At 35.5% G+C, this 22,732-nt stretch overlaps 1 protein-coding gene across 7 annotated transcripts in view; it reads right to left on the minus strand.

The window, feature by feature from the left end:
* Positions 1 to 22,732, minus strand: part of ARHGEF12 (Rho guanine nucleotide exchange factor 12) — a 165,652-nt gene that overhangs the window by 58,894 nt on the left and 84,026 nt on the right. For 6 of the 7 annotated variants that reach the window (XM_074335326.1, XM_019718206.2, XM_019718209.2 and 3 more), the window contains 4 exons: positions 11,464 to 11,535; positions 7,341 to 7,433; positions 5,618 to 5,728; positions 4,716 to 4,814 (listed from right to left, as the gene is read on the minus strand). In XM_074335326.1, coding sequence (XP_074191427.1) covers positions 4,716 to 4,814; positions 5,618 to 5,728; positions 7,341 to 7,433; positions 11,464 to 11,535 — 375 coding nt within the window. The remainder of the gene's footprint in view (positions 1 to 4,715; positions 4,815 to 5,617; positions 5,729 to 7,340; positions 7,434 to 11,463; positions 11,536 to 22,732) is intronic. The other variant, XM_019718207.2, reaches the window with a different exon arrangement.

Here is a 22,732-nt window from a genome sequence, read left to right on the forward strand (position 1 = left end):
AGGTCATCAAAAAGGATAGGAGACGAAGTGATGGAGGTTTTAGGAGACAGAAGGTATGGAACAGTCATCTAAGAGTACTACAAATATGAAAGGACTAGGGACATGAAGTATGATTATCCACAAAGCATTAAGGGGTAACGCTTTTACCCTATAGCTAGGCAATAATAAAACTCCAGGTTAAAAACCTTAAGATTTTTTTTTTTTTTTAATTAAATTTATTGGGGTGACAATTGTTAGTAAAATTACATAGATTTCAGGTGTACAATTCTGTATTACATCATCTATAAATCCCATTGTGTGTTCATCACCCAGAGTCAGTTCTCCTTCCATCACCATATATTCGATCCCCCTTACCCTCATCTCCCACCCCCCACCCCCCGGCCCCCTTACCCTCTGGCAACCACTGAACTATTGTCTGTGTCTATGAGTTTCTGTTTCTCATTTGTTTGTCTTGTTCTTTTGTTGTTTTTGGTTTATATACCACATATCAGTGAAATCGCATGGTTCTCTGCTTTTTCTGTCTGACTTGTTTTGCTCAGCATTACTCTCTCAAGATCCATCCATGTTGTCACAAATGTTCCTATATCATCTTTTCTTACAGCCGAATAGTATTCCATGGTGTATATATACCACAACTTCTTTATCCATTCATCTATCGAAGGACATTTTGGTTGTTTCCATGTCTTGGCCACCGTAAACAAAGCTGCAATGAACATTGGAGCACACGTGTCTTTATCTCTAAATGTTTTCAGATTTTTTGGGTAGATACCCAGAAGAGGGATTGCTGGGTCATATGGCAATTCTATTCGTAATTCTTTGAGAAACCTCCACACTGCCTTCCATAACGGCTGTACCAGTCTGCATTCCCACCAACAGTGTATGAGGGTTCCTTTTTCTCCACAGCCTCTCCAACATTTGTTGCTATTTGTCTTGTTGATGATAGCCATTCTGACTGGGGTGAGGTGATATCTCATTGTGAAAACCTTAAGATTTTATTGGCAAAATGAAACCCTATTATCATTGACGTAAATAAGATCTTTTCCACCACTTTTTAAACTTGTACCTCCAAATGCCAGAGGCCAATCACAATTCAATTATGCAAGTATTATCTATTGGGTCCTAATACAAAAATGTATATCACTGCATCTCTTTTTTCTCCCTCATCCTAATTATACACATGTATAAATCCAAACATATATACATATACCTTAAAACCTACTGTGAGAATTCATATGCCTACAGACTTCAGGATAAAAAAGATAACAAGAGACAAAGATGGACATTTCATGATGATAAAGGGGACTACACAACAAGAAGACATAACAGTCATCAATATTTATGCCCTTAATGAGGGAGCATTGAAATATACAAAGCAACTACTAACAAAACTAAAGGGAGAAATTGACCAAAACACAATTATAGTAGGGGACGTAAATACATCATTGACAGCTATGGATGGGTCATCAAAACAGAAAATAAACAAATAAATATCGGCCCTAAATGACACATTAAATGAAATGGACATAATTGACATTTATAGAGTACTTCATCCTAGAACATCAGACAATACATTAGTTCTAGTGTACATGGGACATTCTAAAGGATGGACCACATGTTGGGACATAAAACTAGCCTCGGCAATTTAAGAAGACTGAAATCATACCAAGTATATTCTCTGATCACAAGGCTTTGAAATTGTATATCAACTGAAAAAATAAAGCAGGAAAAAACAGAAATATGTGGAGATTAAATAACATACTTTTAAAGAACGACTGGGTCAAAGAAGAAATAAGAGGAGAGATCAAAAGGTACATAGAAACAAATGAGAATGAAAATACATACTACCAAAATTATTGTTATGCAGCGAAAGCAGTAATAAGAGGGAAATTTATATCATGACAGGCCTATCTCAAAAAAGAAGAAAAATCCCAGATAAACTACCTCATGTTACACTTTAAAGAACTAGAAAAAGAAAACAAAATGAAACCAAAAGTTAGCAGAAGGAAGGAAATAAAAATCAGAGCAGAACTAAATGAAATAGACAACAAAGAAACAATAGAAAAAATTAATGCAACAAAGGCTGGTTCTTTAAAAGGATTAATAAAATTGAGAAACCCTTGGCTAGACTCACTTAAGATAAAAAGAGAAAAGACACAAACAAAAGCAGAAATGAAAGAGGGGAAGTTACCACAGATGCCACGGAAATACAAAGGTTCATCCAAGAATACTATGAAGGACTATACTACCAAATTCAATAACCTGGAAGAAATGGACAAGTTCTTAGAAACTTATAGCCTTCCTAGGTTGAATCATGAAGAACAGGAAAATCTAACGAGACCAATGAACAGTAAAGAAATTGAATCAGTCATCCAAAACCTTCCCAAAAGCAAAAGTCCGGGACCAGATGGCTTCAGTAGTGAATTCTACCAAACCTTCAAAGAGGATCTAATACCAATTCTACTCAAACTCTTCCAAAAAATTGAGGAAGAGACAGTACTCCCTAACTCATTTTTTGACGCCAACATTACCCTGATACCAAAACCTGGTAAGGATAACACACAAAAAAGAAAATTACAGACCAATATCTTTGATGAATACAGATGCAGAAATCCTAAACAAAATTCTAGCAAATCGAATGCAACAATGCAGTAAAAAGATTATACATCATGACCAAGTGGGTTTCATCCTAGGTGTACAGGATGGATCAACATATGCAAATCGACCAATGTGACACCACATAAACAAAATAAAGGACAAAAATCATATAATTATATAGACGCAGAAAATTATATATAGATGCATTTGACAAAATTCAACATCCATTTATAATTAAGACACTTAATAAAATAGATATAGAAAGAAAAAACTTTAACATAATAAAGGCCATTTATGACAAATGCTCAGCTAATATAATTAACGGTGAAAAACTAAAACTGAAGCTCTTCGCTCTAAGTTCAGGAACAAGATAGGGCTGTCCCCATCACCACTGCTTTTCAACATAGTACTGGAAGTCTTAATCACAGTAATCAAGCAAGCAAAAGAAATAAAAGGAATCAGAACTGGGAATGAAGATTTGTATGGAACCACTAAAGACCCCGAATAGCCAAAGCAATCCTAAGAAACAAGAACAATGCTGGAGGTATCACACTCCCTGACTTCAGCTTGTACTACAGGGCAACAATAATCAAAACAGTATGATATTGGCAGAAAAACAAACACACAGACCAATGGAATACAACTGAAAACCCAGATAAACCCACATAAATATGGATAATTTTCGACAAAGCCAAAAACATACAACGGAGAAAAGAAGGCCTCTTCAGTAACTGGTGATGGAAGAATTGGAAAGCCACGTGCAAAACAATGGAACTATACTGCAATCTGTCAACATGTACCAAGATTAACTCAAAATGGATTAAAGACCTGAAACAATAAACTGCATAGAAGAAAACATAGGTACTAAACTTATGAACCTTGGGTTCAATGCAGATTTTATGAATTTGACTTCAAAGGAAGTAAAACCTAAAATAAATGAATGTGACTATATCAAACTAAAAAGCTTCTGCAGAGCAAAAGAAATCATTGACAAAATAAACAGACAACCAATTAATTGAGGAAGGTTTTTGGAAACAATGCCTCCGATAAGGTAATACCCAAAATATATAAGGAACTCACACAACTCAACAACAAAAAAACAAACAATCCAATTAAAAAATGGGCAGAGGACCTGAATAGACATTTCTCCAAAGAGGATACACAAATGGCCAATAGACATATGAAAAAATGCTCAACATCACTAATCATCAGCGAAATGCAAATCAAAACCTCACCCCAGTCAGAATGGCTATCATCAACAAGACAAATAATAACAAGTGTTGGAGAGGCTGTGGAGAAAAAGGAACCCTCATACACTGTTGGTGGGAATGCAGATTGGTGCAGCTGCTATGGAATGAAGTGTGGATGTTCCTCAAAAAATTAAGAATAGAATTACCATATGACCCAGCAATCCCTCTCCTGGGTGTGTACCCAAAAAAGTCTCAAACCATTGATCCGTAAAGATATATGTGTTCCGATATTCATTACAGATTTATTTATAGTGGCCAAAACATGGAAACAACCAGTGTCCTTCCATAGATGACTGGATAAAGAAGTTGTGGTATATAAACACAATGGAATACTATTCTGCCATAAGAAAAGATGAAATACTGTCATTTGTGACAACGTGGATGGATCTCGAAAGTATTATGTTAAGTGAAATAAGTCAGACAGAAAAAGTGGTGAACCATATGATTTCATTGATATGTGGGATATAAAACTGAAAGCAACAAAGGAACAAAACAAAGAAAGAAACAAACAAACAAAAACTTATAGACATAGACAATAGTTTAGTGGTTACCAGTGGGTAAGGGGGGAGGTGGGTGGCAGATGAGGGTAAACAGGATCAAGTACATGGTGATGGAAGGAGAATTGACTCAAGGTGGTGAACACACTATGTGATATATAGAGGATGTAATACAGAATTGTACAGTTGAAACCTATCACTGTCACTCCAATAAACTTTAATTAAAAAACAGAAATGATAAAAAATAAGCCAAAAGTAATCAACAATTGAGATATAATATAGATGTCACAAAGCACAGTAAAGACCAAAACCACAGGAGGCCAATAATTCAATGTACTAGAACTAAGATTTTAATATCAACTTGGTAACTTACTGCAGATCGATCCAGGAAGAATTGATGAAACTCAAGGAAGACGCGACGAGTCTCCTTGGAATTGGTCTGTTTATAAAGGTCCGAGTAGAGATAACAGAGCTATAGTAGAGAAAAAAATGGAAAAGAGAAAGTGAAAAATCCTGAAAAATATAATCTGTTAGATTTTCATAGAGTAGGAATGTTTGGAACAGTAAGTCACCATAAAAAATGTAATTATTACCATGTAACAAAGTTTTTAAAAAATAAATTAATAATATTTTAAGTATCTTTCATATCTATCCTTATATGTATGGAAGACTGATTGCTAGATGGAAAGTGGGTGGGGATGAGGGAGAAGGTGAGGAGATTAGAAAGCACAATCGGTAACCACAAAATTGCCATGGGGATACGAAAGATAGTTTGGGGAATATAATCAATAAGGTTGTAAAGATTTTGTAGATTATTTGATGGATACTTGTCTTATTAGTGAGACCACTTCATGGACAGTGTAGATGCCTGACCATTGCAGTGTACACCTGTAGCTGAATAATAATGAACGTCAACTATAATTTTATATATATATACACACACACACACACACACACACATATACACACACACACACACACACACACACATATATATGGAATACAGCATAAGGAAAAGCGTCAGTGGAACTGTAATAGCTATATATGATGTCAGAGGGGCAGTAGAGATTGGGGGCAGTAGGGTTACCAGTAAGTTACCACTTTGTGAGGGGTATAAATGTCTAACTATTATATGGCTTTGTACACCTGAAACTAATAATTAAAAAAAAAAAAAACTGATAGAAGTCTGTCCACTTATCTTGCAGAAGTGAAAGGTTTTATGGTTTATGGATCAATGTAAGAACTCTGAATTGGTTGAATTGTAAAATATATTACCAACGTTGCAGGGTCAAACTGTGAAACTACATGGTGTAAAAAAACAGCCAAGTGAGCAGGGCGAGCTTTTAGCAATTCAATGCTCTGGAAACAGCTGCACTGCCCATTGATCTAGAAAAAAAAATAATTATACATCAGTAACTCCAACACAAATGCAAAATGTAATGTAAGCTCAATTAAACATAACGATCCAAATTTCACTTTGATTTACCGTAAAAAAAATGCAAGATTTAAAAAATTTTACTAGACTTTATTAGCAACATAGGCTACAGAATCTCTCTCTCTGAAAATTAATAATCTCTTGGGGATAGGCTACAAAAAGCACCACTTTGGGAGAATGCAAGTTTAGAATATGATTATCAAGGTGCTGAGATGTCTACAAATCAGTATGCAGAAAATTGTCTAACAACACTTCTAAAAATGTAATAGAAAGCCTTTTGCCTAATAATGAAACAGTTGTTTTCCTTTTCTTTTAGGCTAATCGCAGAAATGGTGGTAGGAAATAGAGTTGTATGATTTTAAGTACGACATCTCCTAGAATACCTGTATATTCTCTAAGTATGTTGAACACAGAAAACAGTAATAGTCACACTAGAATCAAAATGTCCATATAATTTTCACATATAAATAAATTAAAATGAAAATAAAGTTAATCTAAACACACAATACCAATTCTACACTATCTCTTTCAACTATCTCTTTCAGAAAATATAAAAGGAGATAACACTTAACTTGTTCTAAGAGGCCAGCATTTCCCAACTATCAAAACCAGACAAAGAAATTAAAAACAAAACAAAAAACTACATGCAATATACCCCATTAACACACACACAAATCCTCAGCAAAATAATAGAAAACTGAATCTAGCAATATATAAAAAGGAAAATCCATTATGACCAATTATCCCTGGACTATAAAGCTGGTACAACATGCTAATATCAATGTAATCTACCATATTAGGAGACTAGGTCCCCAAAAAACATATAATCATCTCAATCATTTAACAAAATTTAACGTCCATTCATGATGAAAACTTTCAGCAATCTAGGAATAAAAGGAAACTTCCTTAATCTATAAGAAAATGTATCTACAAAAATACCTATAACTAACATCATACTTTATGATAAAACACTGAATACTTTCTCCTTAAGATTAGAAATAAGACAAAGATACCCTGTCCACTAATCCAATTCCACCTCATACTGGAAGTCCTAATCAGTGCAATAAAGGCAATTAATGACAAATAAAAGACAAACAAATTGGATACAAGGAAATAAAAATTGTCTCTAGTCATAGACAACATGGTTGTCTATGTAGAAATCCCAAAAAGTTATTTTGAAACACTCCTAGAAGTAGTATATGAATTTATTAGCAAGACCAAGGACAAGAATCAAGCCAGTCCTATTTCTATATACCATCAATAAATGACTGGAATTTGAAATTTAAACAAACAGAAAAAACAACCTTTACAACAGTACCTCCCTCTTCCAAAATGAAGTACTTAGGTATAAACCAATGACTTCATATCAGTTTTAAAAGCAAAGTCATTTCTATTTGTTAAAGCTAACATAGGCAATTACCCATGAAATTAAATAACTAATCTTAATTTTAAGATTTAGCTTCAAATTCTTCAAAATATAATGTCAATCTCCAGAAAGTATTAATTTTTGCAACAAATATCTCAGAAAACTAATGATTTGTATTTCAGAAAAAATATCATCACCTGTTCATGTTCAGTACCAAAATCATCATCTTCTGCTCCAATAATATGAGGTGCTATACGGGTTGAGGGACTCCCGATAACTGATTGAGTGTCCTAGTAACAATCAGAGAAAAGAAACAGAAAAATTATCTGATCATCAAATTCAGAGAAAGAATAAAGCCAAACCATCAAAAAGACATGGTTCACTAAATGAGTGGGATTTCTTTTTATTTATTTCCTTTATGTACTTTATTTTCAAAGAAATTTTCAAGGCTATGAAACACTTTAGCAAAAAAAAAAAAACAAACAAAAAAAACAAACCACAGCAGTATTTTTTTCTTGGAACATTTCCTCTGGAAATAATAAACACCCTTTGCTTGCTACACCCTGGGTTACCTGATTCTAATCAGTTTATGTAAACTTCATTTATTATTTCATACATATCTAGACCTTGTTACAGAAAAACAAAGTTGGCTTACATAAATAGTTAAAATTTTTTAAAAGTTGTATTTTAAAAAAGTGAGTGAAGATAACAGGACAAAGAAAGACTGTGAGTAGAAATTAAATGACAAGTTGGCAGAGAGGTTAATACAAAGATTTCTATAAATGTCACATAAATGAAAGGTGTCACTGAACCCCATTTTTTCATTTTAAATTCTTTTTCATAAGTGCACAATGCAGGGTTTTTCATCTCTGGCACTGTTGATATTTTGGGCCAGGTAATTCTTTGTTGTGGGGGCTGTCCTGTGCATTATAAGGTGTTTAGCAGCATCCTTGCCCTCTGTCCACCTGAGGCAGGATAGACAGCTTAGGAAATTGACATCCCTCTCCAGGGTACAAGAGGTGCCTCACTGGAAACAAGTGACTATTTATAATACCTGCAACAGGAGAAAAATAAGAACCAGTTTCATCCAGCCTGGCTGACCCCTATGACCAGGACCTGACCTTTAGCTAATTATAATGTCATTATAATCTCATTTACAGATAGGTTATACGATTCCTATCATGCACCTGACGCCATGACAGTTCCTGAGGAACCAAATAAGGAAGAAAACATGGGAAATGGAGGGTCCAGTCCACAGGGAGGAGATGAATGAACCACGACAATGGAACATTACCAATTCCTGCTCTGGGAGGGATAAATACCCCTGACTGTGACTTCCTCAGCGTGATTTGTTCTCTGAGCTTGCCTGCACTTCCTGTCAAATGTGTACTTTCATTTTCAACAAATCACTTTCACTTTCCTGGATCTGTCTTACTCTTGAATTCTTTCTTGCACCAAGACAAGAACCCAGTTACTAAGGCTCTGGGTTGAGTCCTCTCTTGGACATCTCTGTGAGCCTCCAGTGACACACCCACTAGATGCCAGCAGCAGCCTCCCAGTCATGACAATAAAAAATATTTCCAGACATAACCAAATATCCTGAGGGACAAAACTCCAGGTTGAAAATCACTGGCATAATGCAAAAAAAAAAAAAAAATTAAAGTAATCATACAAAACACTGCTATAGAAACAAAGATAACAAAATAATTAGAAAAATAAATTGTAGGATGACAGATCTCACTCCATGCAATGGATCATTCACTTGTCAACTCTCTTACAAAGTTAGATTTTGCATGAATAAAGCAGTGCAGGGGCATTAATGTATAATGTAAAAAATATGGGATGTTTAAAGACTACAAACTAAAATCAAAGACCACAGAGTATTAAAATAAATAAAAATTTTGGAAGAAATAGAACACAATGAGTTTGGCTTAAATCTGACAGCAGTTGGAACACAGGATCTGTAGCTGAGCAAAGTGAGTGGGGCTATAATGATTTGGGAGTCATCGGCAAAGTAGTTTTAGCTGAAACTATCTACATGGATCCAATAAATCATAAATTAAGTAAATAATATGCGGCTGTAGGTTTTCTTCCTAAAGTGTGTGCCAACACTATGTATTTGCATCTCCTAGACTTGATCCGACCTTTTTTACTACTTGTTTTTCAAACCCCAAGGCTTTAATAACGTAAGAAAAAAATCAGGCGAAACAATAGAAATTTGTTTATTGTAGTAGTCAGACAACTTTTGATTTTATAGCTGATGCGATTACTGCTTTTAAAATAGTCCTTATGTTGCATCACAATGTAAGTCTTTTCTAATCAATGATCACAACATGATGTTAACTCTTTTACTATAAAATTCTATACAAGTGTAATTAAAAAATAAAATTAGAATGCTAAAACTATTCAATGAAGAATATGTAAGACTCAGCATTTCTTCTTTTGAGTATTTACCAAATAGAATTAAAAGAATTTGAATACATATTTGCACAGCCATGTTCATAGCAGCATTATTCACAATAGCCAAAAGATAGAAACAATCCAAGTGTTCACTGACAAATGAACAAACAAAATGTAATCTATACATATAATGGAGTACTATTCAGCCTTAAAAAGGAAAGAAGGGCGGCCAGATGGCTCAGTGGGTTAGAGCACGAGCTCTGAACAACGGGGTTGCCAGTTTGATTCCCACATGGGCCAGTGAGCTGCGCCCTCCACAACTAGACTGAAGACAATGAGCAGCTGCTGACTGCCTCTGAGCTTCTGGAGGGGCAGCCGGATGGCTCAGTTGGTTAGAGCGCGAGCTCTCAGCAACAAGGTTGCCGGTTCAATTTTCCCGCATGGGATGGTGGGCTGTGCCCCATGCAACTAAAGATTGAAAACGGCAACTGGGCTTGTAGCTGAGCTGCAACCTCCACAACTAGATTAAAGGACAACAAGTTGGAGCTTTTGGGCCCTGGAGGAACACACTGTTCCCAATATTCCCCAATAAAATTTATTTTAAAAAAAGGAAGGATATTCTGACACATGCCACAACATAGAAGAACCTGGAAGACATTATGCTAAGTGAAATAGGCTGGTCACAAAAGATCATAAGTATGATTCATAAGAACATAAGAATCTAAGTATGACTCTACTTATATGAGGTTCCTAGAGCTGTCAAATTCATAGAAACAGGAAGCAGAATGGTGGTTGCCAGATGCTCGGGGGAGACAATAATGGGGAGTAAGTGCTTAATAGGTACCGAATTTCAGTTGAGGGATGATGAAAAAGTTCTAGATATGAATGCTCTCATGGTTGCACAACATGAATGTAACAATGTCAATGAACTATATATTTAAAAATAGTAAAATTGTAAATTTTATGTATATTTTACTCCAATAAGAAAACATTAAATCACCTAATAATACTAACTATGGAGTAACTCTCCATTTATCAAAAACTTATTAAGTTCCTTTAAAGTTTAAGTTTTCTCTCAGAAATTAAAAAATATTGAAGAATATACAAATAGTAGATACGAGACTGGACAATTAAGTTAGCAAACTCATCCTAGAAAAAGTGCTACATACCATAGCGATACTCACTGCTGAGTTCACTGACAAAAGAATAAATAAAATGTGGTCTGTACATACAATGGAGTATTATTCAGCCTTGAACAGAAGGAAGGGCGACAAGATAACTCAGTTGGTTAGAGAACGAGCTCTGAACAACTGGGTTGCCGATTCGATTCCCGCATGGAACCATATTCACTGCTGAGTATCATTACAGTCACCTTTGAAGTACTCCCCTTGGGAATCTATACACCAATGTCAGCACCCAGTCCACCCTTCAAAGCAATTTTGGAAATCTTTTTCTGGAGTGGCCATCAGAGCTGTCGTCATATTACCCCTTGATGTCCTAAATGTCACCAAAATATCTTGCTTTCAATATTTCCTTTTTCTTCAGGTACAAAAAGAAGTCATTGGGGGCCAGATCAGGTGAGTAGAGAGGGTGTTCCAATACAGTTACTTATTTACTGGCTAAAAACTCCCTCACGGACAGAGCCGTGTGAGCTGGTGCATTGTTGTGATGCAAGAGCCATGAATTGTTGGTGAAAAGTTCAGGTTGTTTAACTTTCACGCAGCCTTTTCACCACTTCCAAATAGTAAACTTAGTTAAATGTTTGTCCAGTTGGTACAAATTCATAATGAATAATCCATCTGACATCAAAACAGGTTAGCAATATCGTTTGAACAAGTTCACGAACTTAATTGTCCAACATCATGTATCTGTCACTCAAGTATAAGGAAAGCACTATAATTTCATGAGTTTCATACTCACAGTGTCCTGAATTACTTCATTTCTCTCCGTGTTTTCCTCTAGATAAATCTCTTTCAAGCCACTCTTGGGACTCTAAAAAAGATATTCCATTCATATCAATAGACTTACCAAAAGGAGATAAGAAAAAATGGTATGGAAGAATAATGTTCTGAATTTCATATATGTATTTGAAACTACTAAATATCTTTCATATAAAACCTGGCTCTGCTACTTTTTCCTGACTTCAGCAAATCACTTACTTTCTCAGCTTCTTAGTTTTACATTGCTAAAAAAATACAAAACCAATAGAATACTTTTACTTCATCTCCAGGCTTGAGGGCTAATTTCTACCAAGTAATTCAAACCAGACATATTACATATCGCAAACTCATCATGTCAAAATCAAACTTTATCTTTATTTATTTCACCTAAACTCTTCTGCACCGAACAATTCTATCTATCCAAGTTAAAATCATTTTAACCTACTAATATGAATGAAATTAAGCTTCTATTTCTCTATCACTACTTTATATGAAACTGATGCAAGAATTTTTATAAAAATTTACTTGGTATGTTTGTGATGACTTAATATAAAACATAAACTACATGATATGCAGAAGAACTTCAATTCTTGTGGATGACAAATATCCCAAAGCAATTGACGTCATAAAAACGGAGGCATGAGGTGAGCCTCTTGAAATCTCCCTTGGAATTTACAACAAATTGAATAACTCTAACTGCACAAAGAACTCCCTGTGCAGCAGACAGGAAAGACTAAGAGGTACACTATAGAAATAACCTAAAGGAGGGCAAATTGCGCGAATGGGGGAGGTGGGAAGGGAAAAGTGTGGAGACGGAGCCGCGCGGGCACAGGACGCAGACCTAGCTCAGTGCTCCGAGCTCGCTGTATCCCGGAACTAACGCAGCTGAGGAGAGGAAAGATCTCAGACTTCTAGGGCTCCGTTTATGGCCCACAGGGCTGAGCGGACAGCATATAACACAGCTGAACCCAATGCTCATGGCAGAGACCTCGGAGGAAATACTCAGGGAGGAAGGCTGAAAACGGTGGTTTCAGCCCTCACTACCAAGCAGAGAAGGAAGGCCTTAGGCACCGAGCCTAGCCACCCCCTCCCTACTCTCCCAGAACTCACCGGACCCCCACAAGCCCAGTGCTAGAAGCTGAATAGTAGCAATGTCAGATCAAAAGAACAGAGTATTTGCAGTTCTGAGAACTGTGGACCGCAGACACAGGTTCGCAGCCCAACTAGTTCCAGCAAAGGGGAGGGAGCTGTGGAAGGAGGACTGGCTGTGGTGGTGGGCGCCGCCATTTCTCTGGGCCACCTCTCGCAACTCACCCCACCTCTGTCCCCACCTATCTGGGCAGATCCCTGAAGGAGTAAACAGAACTGCTGAAACACACAGGCTCTGAATCTGGTGCAGTAAGAGCTTTGGAACTTCAAAAGCTCTCCTCATCCCCACACAGACGTGGCGCCCTATGACCCAGGCAAACTGTACACAGAGAAGAAGCCCACCTTCCAGAGAATCTCCCCATTGTGTAAGAAGCTGGAAAAGTGCAGAGAAAACATAACACTACAGTGTGAGAGAATTAAAGGCTGCAGTCATAGAGAAAATAAAACATTCTACCAACACATTTTAGAAAACAAAAGAAAGACTTCTTCCTATCAACCTGATGCAGAACCCACTCTTGTAGATGTCTAGGAAGAGAAATAATAAATCATTAATTGCCATGAATAACCAAGGCAACAAGACAGCTCAGAAAGAAAGTGAAAAGTCTCCAGAAAAGGAACTTAAAGACATGGAAATATGTGACTTAAATAACAGAGAATTCAAGATTGCAGTTCTGAAAAACTCCACGAGATGCAAGAAAACAAAGACAGGCAGTTTAATGAATTCAGAAACACAATCAAAGAACGCAATTAACATTTTACCAAAGAGATGGAAATTTTAAAAAAGAACCAAATAGAATGTCTGAAGATGAAGAACTCAGTAGAAGGCATACAGAATGAACTAGCTAGCTTAGACAGTAGAGTTGGCCAGATGGAGGAAAGAATAAGTGACATCGAAGATAGAAAGTTGGAAATGAAACGGATGGAAGAAGAAAGAGACTTGAGACTTAAAAGAAAGGAAATAACTTTCTGACTCCATCAAAAAGAACAATATAAGAATAATGAGAATACCAGGAGGAGAAGAAAGGGAGAAGGGTACAAAGAGTATATTCAAACAAATAGTCGATGAGAACTTCCCAAACTTGTGGGAAAAACTGGATCCTCGAATCCAAGAAGCAAATAGAACATCTAATGACCTCGACACCAAAAGGCCTTCTCCAAGGCACATTGTATTGAAGCTGTCAAAAATCAACGACAAAGAAAGAATCCTCAAGGCAGCCAGGAAAAAGAAGACGGTAACCTACAAAGTAACGCCCATTGAAAAAATCATCTGACTATTCAGCAGAAACTCTAGAAGCCAGGAGGGAGTTGAACCAAATATTGAAACTATTGAAAGAGAAAAATTATGAGCCAAGAATAATATACCCAGCAAAGATATTCTTTAGATATAAAGGAGGAATAAAGACCTTTCCAGACATACAGAACTGAGGGAATTTTCTAATACATGGCATGCACTACAAGAAATACTAAAGGAGGCCACTCAACCACCATCAACAGGGACAATTTGTGGCAACTAAAACATAAAAAGTGGGAGAGTAAAGGCATGAACCGGAATATAGGAATGGAGAAAGTATGCTGAAGAAAATGGAATAATCTAAATATCAAACATTCTTTTAAATAAACTTAATGGTAACCACTCAAAAAAAAAAAACTCCTGAACTGATACACATATATATACTGTTACTGTTAATGAAAGAAAAAACAGGGAAAAATCAGAGAATAACACCACACAGAAATAATGGAAAACAACATAAAGCAAAGAAACAATGGAGACACAGCTTTACCAGAAAACTAAAGATAGAATGATAGGAAATCCTCACATATCAAAAATCACTCCAAATGTAAATGGACTGAACTCACCAATCAAAAGGCACAGAGTAGCAGATTGGATCAAGAAACTAAACCCAACCATATGCTGTGTCCATGACACATATCTCAGCTACAAGGACGAGATAGACACAAAGTGAAAGGGTGGAAATTGACACTCCAAGCACATGATAATCAAGGAAAATTAGGTATAGACATACTGGTATCAGATGAAATAGACTTCAGGGTAAAAAAGGTAACAAGACACAAAGATGGACATTTCATAACAATAAAGGGGACTATACAACAAGAAGACATAACAGTCATCAATATTTATGCCCCCAATCAGGGAGCACCGAAATATACCAAGCAACTACTCACAGAACTAAAGGGAGAAATTGACCAGAACACAATTATACGAAGGGACATAAATACATCATTGACAGCTATGGATAGATCATCAAATCAGAAAATAAAGAAACAGCAGCCCTGAATGACACATTAGATGAAATGGACATAACTGATATTTATAGTGCACTCTATCCTAAAACATCAGGCTATACATTTTTTTCTGGTGTACATGGAACATTCTCAATAATAGATCATATACTGGGACATATAACTAGCCTCAGCAAATTTAAGAAGATTGAAATAATACCAAGTATATTCTCTGATCACAAGGCTTTGAAACTGGATATCAACTAAAAATAGAAGCAGGAAAAACCTCAAATCTGTGGAGATTAAACAACATACTTTTAAAGAATGACCAGATCAAAGAAAAAATAAGAGGAGAGATCAAAAGATACATAGAAGCAAATAAGATTGAAAATACAGCCGACCAAAATTTTTGTGATGCAGTGAAAGCAGTTTTAAGAGGGACATTTATATCATTACAGGCCTATCTCAAGAAATAAGAAAAATCCCAAATAAATCACCTCATGTCACACCTTAGAGAACTAGAAAAAGAACAAATGAAACCCAAGGTTAGTAGAGGAAAGGAAATAATAAAAATCAGAGCAGAACTAAATGAAATAGAGAACAAAAAGACAGTAGAAAAAATTAATGTGACAAAGAGCTTGTTCTTTGAAAAGATGAACAAAATTGACAAACCCTTGGCTAGACTCACTAAGATAAAAAGAGAAAACACACTATTAAACAAAATCAGAAATGAAAAAAGGGAAGTTATCGCGGATGCCACAGAAATACAAACGATCATCCAAGAATACTATGAAGGACTGAGTATATGCAACCAATTCCAATAACCTAGAAGAAATGGACAAGTTCTTAGCAACTTAGAAACTTCCTAGACTGAATCTGAAGGATTGGAAAATCTAAACAGACTGATCACCAATAAGGAAATTGAATCAGTCATCCAAAACCTTCTCAAAAGACAAAGTCCAGGACCAGATGGCTTCACTAGTGAATTCTACCAAACCTTCAAAGAGAACCTAATACCTGTTCTACCCAAACTACTCCAAAAAATTGAAGAAGACACAATACTCCCTAACTAATTTTATGAGGCCAACATTACCCTGATACCAAAACCTGGTAAGGATAACACAAAAAAAGAAAACTACAGACCAATATCTCTGATGAATACAGATACAAAATCCTAAACAAAATTCTTGCAAAACGAATTCAACAATACATTAAAAAGATTATTCATCACGACCAATCCCAGGGGCACAAGGATGGTTCAACATATGCAAATCCATCACTGTGACACATCACATAAACAAAATAAAGGACAAAAATCATATGATTATACCAATTGATGCAGGAAATGCATTTGACAAGATACAACATCCATTTATGATTAAAACACTGAATAAAACAGGTATAGAAGGAAAATACCGTAACATAATAAAGGCCATATATGACAAACTCTCAGCTAATATCATAATTCACGGTGAAAAACAGAAGCCCTTTGCTCTACGTTCAGGAACACGACCGAGCTGTCCCCTATCTCTTCTGTTTTTCAACATAGTGTTGAAAGTCCTTGCCAGAGCAACCAGGCAAGAGAAAGAAATCAAAGGCATCCAAATTGGGAATGAAGAAGTTAAATTATCACTCTTTGCAGATGACATGATGCTATATATAGAAAACCCTAAAGACTCCACCAAAAAGCTATTAGAAACAATCAACGAATACACTAAACTTGCCGGCTACTAAGTCAATGTCGAAAAGTCCTTTGCATTCCTATATACTAATAATGAAATCTCAATAAAATAAATTAAAAAAAAAAAATTCCTTTTGCAATTGCAGCAAAAAGAATAAAATACCTAGGAATAAACTTAACCAAGGGTGTGAAAGACCTATGTGCTGAAAACTCTAAGACATTTTTCAAAGAAACTGAAGAAGACACAAAGAAATGGAAAGACATTCCGTGCTCATGGATTGGGAGAATCAACATAGTTAAAATGGCAATATTACCCAAAGCAATATACAGATTCAATGCAATCCGCATCAAAATCCCAAGGGCATTTTTTTATAGAACCAGAAGAAAAAAATCACCAGATTTGTTTGGAACCACAAAAGACCCCAAACAGCCAAAGCAATCTTAAGAAAAAGAACAATAATGGAGGTATCACACTCCCTGACTTTAGCTTATACTACAGGGCTACAATAATCAAAACAGCATGGTATTGGCAGAAAAACAGACACATAGACCAATGGAAGAGAATTGAGAACCCAGAAATAAAACCACATGAATATGGACAGATAATTTTTGACAAAGAAGCAAAAAACATACAATGGGAAAAGACAGCCTCTTTAATAAATGGTGCTGGGAGAACTGGAAAGCCACGTGCAAAAGAATGAAACTGGACTGCTATCTGTCACCATGTACCAAAATTAATTCAAAATGGATCAAAGACTTAAGCATAAGACCTGAAACAATAAACTGCATAGAAGAAAACATATGTACTAAACTTATGGATCTTGGGTCAAAGAGCATTTTATGAATTTGACTCCAAAGGCAAGGGAAGTAAAAACTAAAATAAATGAATGGGACTACATCAAACATAAAAGCTTCTGCATAACAAAAGAAACCATCCACAAAATAAAGAGGCAACACACTGAATGGGAGAAGATTTTCGCAAACAGCGCCTCTGATTAGGGGCTAATATCCAACATATACAAGGAACTCATGCAACTCAACAACCAAAAAACAAACAACCCAATTAAAAAATGGGTAGAGGACCTGAAGAGACATTTCTCCAAAGAGGGCATACAAATGGCAAATAGACATATAAAAAAATGCTCAACATCACTAATCAACAGAGAAATGCAAATCAAAACCACAATGAGACACCACCTCACCCCAGTCAGAATGGCTATCATCAACAAGACAAATAGTAACAAGTGTTGGAGAGGCTGTGGAGGAAAAGGAACCCTCATACACTGTTGGTGGGAATGCAGATTGGTGCAGCCGCTATGCAAGGCAGTGCGGAGGTTCCTCAAAAAATTAAAAATAGAATTACCGTATGACCCAGCAACCCCTCTCCTGGGTATCTATCAAAATATCTGAAAACATTTATACATAAAGACAAGTGTGATCCCATGTTCATTGCAGCTTTGTTTACGGTGGCTAAGACATGGAAACCACCAAAATGTCCTTCGATAGATGAATGGATAAAGAAGTTGTGGTATATATACAAATGGAATACTCTTCGGCGGCTAGAATAGATGAAATAGGACCATTTGTGACAACATGGATGAATCTTGAGATTATAATGCTAAGTGAAACAAGTCAGACAGGAAAAGCAGAGAACCATATGATTTCACTGATATGTGGTATATAAACCAAAAACAACAAAAGAACAAGACAAACAAATGAGAAACAAAAACTCATAGACACAGACAATAGTTTAGTGGTTACCAGAGGGTAAGGGGGGTGGGGGGTGGGAGAAGAGGGTAAGGGGGATCAAATATATGGTGATGGAAGGAGAACTGACTCTGGGTAGTGAACACACAATGGGATTTACAGGTGATGTAATACAGAATTGTACACCTGAAATCTATGTAACTTTACTAACAATTGTCACCCCAGTATACTTTAATTAAAAAAAGAAAAAGAAATATCCCAAAGCAATGGGAGCCATTCTTCAGTGCAAGTGAAAATGAGGCACAGAGATTTTTGTATCAATGCCAAGATATATGCTATCTATACATATACCAAGATACCATGAGACAGACAATACAGTAGTTTCAAAAATAAGCCCTGACTTGGAGAAATGGGTAACTCTGGGTCTTGGATAAGAGATAAAGAAGATAAAACTAAAATGATACTGGGGAGTCATGTCAAAAGAATAAAGAAGGCTTTTGAGGAGGTTCTACTGGCCAAAAAAAGGATAATATAAGCATCAAAAAGAATAATGATTGCAAAAGACTGAAATACAATAAGCAAGTGTGTTAAAATCTATGAATTCAAAATACCACACACATGTACTTGTGTACATATACGTCCCCACACTGGTGACCTTTTGAGTTTGTTAGGGTACCAACTCTTCTGAAAATGCACGTAAAGGAAAAGAATCAAACATTTATCCTACTATTCCTATATAAGCTATATTTCAGGGTAATCTGAAAACTAACAAAGGAAAATTATTCTTTATAAAATAATTTCATCTGATAAATACAGAAGAAATGACAAAACTATAATATCATTTTAAAACAACTAATTGAATAGTGGATGCAGGAATTTTGATCATCAACGGAAAATGAAAACAAAAGATAAGAGCATATTGGAGATCTTTATAATAAAGGAATCACGATGACTTCATATGAACACCTTAAACTTAAGGTCACACAAAAAAAACAAAAACAAAACCCAGACAGACATTCACCGCCTGATATGATGAAACAGAATATATACACAGTACCACCTGTAAATTGTTCTTGACAAACAACTCTCAAACTTTAATGTGATCTCACTATTAGTTTTCAGGAAATAAACACTGAAGTACATGTTAAACAACACCATGAAAATACAATTAAAATATAGATTCTTATAATGGACATATGAATATGACCCAGTTTCTTTAACAACAACAAAAAAAGGCAATAAAAAGAGAGGGAACTATTATAAATTAAAAGACTTATCAAACAAAGGCAGAAGACCTTGACTAAATCCTGATTCAAATAAACCAACTGCAAAAAAGATAAGACCATTAGGGTAATCAAACTGCATATTAAAATATTAATTCTAAAGATTTGATAATGGTAATATGGCTAAATTTTTAAGTCTTCTTTTCTCGTAAAGATGCATATTAATGAAATAACGTCTTGGATTTTACTTTAAAATAATCCAGTTATTTGGAGAGTGTGAGGAATGGAGGGTACAAACGAAACAAGTTTGATGAAGGTTGAGCCATTAGATACATGAAGGCGATCATTATGCTAGTCTCTCTACTTTTGAATAGGTTTAAATTTTTTCCAAAACGTTATTTTAAAATATCAGTTACAAAGTAAAAATCAGAGGCAGATGCTCTGAATTTTAGATGATGTATTTGTGATCAAGTATGCTCTTCTTTTGAGAACGAGGTACATGGGTATTCTTTAAAGCTGTCTTTGAGATAAACAAAAGGGAATTTTACAATGATAATGATACTGCAAACATCACAAGGAGATTATTTTATAAAAATGAGCAGAAAAATTGAAAAAAATTAAAAGCATTGATGCAAAAGATGAAAACACAGACTGGTTCCTACAATGTTAATAGAGCACAATTGAAACAAACATAAGAAATCCATCATCTAAAAGAAGCCTGTCTTAGCTTGAGATAAACACATGTAAGAATTCAGCTAGTTTGTTATATGTTCAGAAAACATCCTAGTCTGCACTGTACCATATTTCATCTGGATTACCAAAATATCCATTTATTTATTTGGTCTCATTCAGTTTCTTTATCTATAAAATGGAGATATTGCTTCTTGAAGATTATTATGAGAGTTAAAAAGAGTATCTGTAAAGTATTTGGTATAACTGCTGAAGCAAGCGGGTAAATGCTATTAAATGGCAACTATTTATTAGCCATTCAACCCACATTAAGTTCCTATTAAGTGTTAAGTTCCTATTAAAGTAAGCAGTCTTCTTTTCTTACAGTTCTCCCTGTCTTTTTACTCCATTTCATTTTCCACACTGATGTTTGTGATTATGCCTCTCTTTTGCATGCAAAATAAAACCCAACTCTTTATAATCACTCATTTTGTTGTTCATTCAAATATTTAATAAACACCTCAAAAGGTGGCCTGAATGACCAATTGCTTTCAATTTTGTTTTACCACATCCTGCAATAAAATAAAAATTTCACATTGTTGATCACCATATGTGTCTGTGTACACACACACATGCACATATAATACATACTCAGACACACATATGTATACAACAAAAGTTACAGGAAGCAACACTTACAGTTTCTTCAGTTAAAGCACTCTTATTTCCTATTCTATTCTTTTTTTTAAAAATGCTGGTCCCAACCCACTAAATTGATTTCATGAACCAGTTTTAAAAACACTAGTTTAGACTACTTTCCTCCTCATTTTTGAAAAGGGTGATCTATTTTTAAGTTACTATTCCTATCATGGCATACTACTTACCAAGTATTGCTGAGTAACACTGAACTTAGCTTTTAAGCATTCATAGGACGAGAGAGCTACATCATATTCAACTTAAAATATTTCATCTTTTAACAAATATCCATGTTCATCTGGCAATTTCTGGGTTAATCAAGAAAATGCTACTAAACATGGGCTATTAACTGATGTCTATCTAACAGGACTAAGTTTTTTCCTTTTTGCAATGGCAGAGTACCTGTGATTCAAGACTGAGTCACTCTGACCACAAATGGAATATTAACATGCTTGTTTTTTGTTTGTTTGTTTTAACGTTGCCTGCCTCTGTGTGGAAGCATTATAGTGTATCTTTCTTATTAAAATTTATTGGAGTGACAATGGTCAACAAAACACATAGGTTTCAAGTGTACAATTCTATAATACATCATCTATATATTATATTGTGTGTTCACCACCGAGTCAGTTCTCCTTCCATCACCATATATTTGATCCCGTTTACCCTCATCTACCACCTCCTCCCTCCCTTACCCTCTGGTAACCACTAAACTATTGTCTGTGTCTATGAGTTTTTGTTTCTTTATTTGCTTGTCTTGTTCCTTGTTCCTGTGCTGCTTTCAGTTTTATATCCCACATATCAGTGAAATCATATGGTTCTTGACTTTTTTGGTTTGAATTATTTCGCTTAACATAATAATCTCAAGATCCATCCATGTTGTCACAAATGGCACTATTTCGTTTTTTCTTATGGCAGAGCAGTATTCCGTTGTGTATAGTATGTGTACCACATGTTCTTTATCCAATTATCTACTGAAGGGCACTTTGGTTGTTTCCATGTCTTGACCACCATAAAAAAAGCTGCAGTGAACATTGGAGTACATGTATCTTTACGGATAAATGTTTTCAGATTTTTTGGGTAGATACCCAGGAGAGGGGTTGCTGGGTCATACGGTAATTCTATTCTGAATTTTTTAAGGAACCTCCATACTGTTTTCCATAGTGGCTGTATCATTTCACATTCCCACCAACAGTATATGAGGGTTCTTTTTCTCCACAGCCTCTCCAACACTTGTTATTATTTATCTTGTTGATGGCCATTCTAACAGGTGTGAGCTGATACCTCACTGTGGTTTTGATTTGCACTTCCCTAATAGCAAGTGAAGTTGAACATTTTTTCATATATCTGTTGGCCATTTGTATGTCTTGTTGGGAGAAGTATCTGTTCATGTCCTCTGCCCATTTTTTTCCCCAGAAATTAATAAAAGTTATTACAGTTAATGTTTAAGCATTTATGTAGCAGGTACAGAGCAAAGCACCATTCACATACTGTATCATTCACTTATCCTAACACCCCTAAGATAGATACCATTATTAGCCCTATTTTATGGATGAGGAAACTGAGCAGAGAGATTAACTTGCCCATATTACACAGCTATAAATCTAAAGCAAGAACACAAAGTTACACTATTCTCTAGATTTCATAAGTACCAACACTTTACTACAAGCTTTCAGGCCAGAACAGTCTTCAATCATAAAAGTCAGATTTTAACCTCCTGGAATTACATTAAGTTTTTTGATACAGTTAAAGACAATACAGGTAGTGAAAATGTCCCCAAGGTTCTGTGAGGGAAGAAGAAACAGATCTACTAAAAAAAACAGCAAAGAACTTAACAGCTCCCTGTATCAAGTCTCAGACTTGGAGATAGGCTCAGAATCAAGTCA

Source organism: Rhinolophus sinicus, linkage group LG06 (assembly GCF_036562045.2).
Source record: "Rhinolophus sinicus isolate RSC01 linkage group LG06, ASM3656204v1, whole genome shotgun sequence".
Classification (NCBI taxonomy): Eukaryota; Metazoa; Chordata; class Mammalia; order Chiroptera; family Rhinolophidae; genus Rhinolophus; species Rhinolophus sinicus.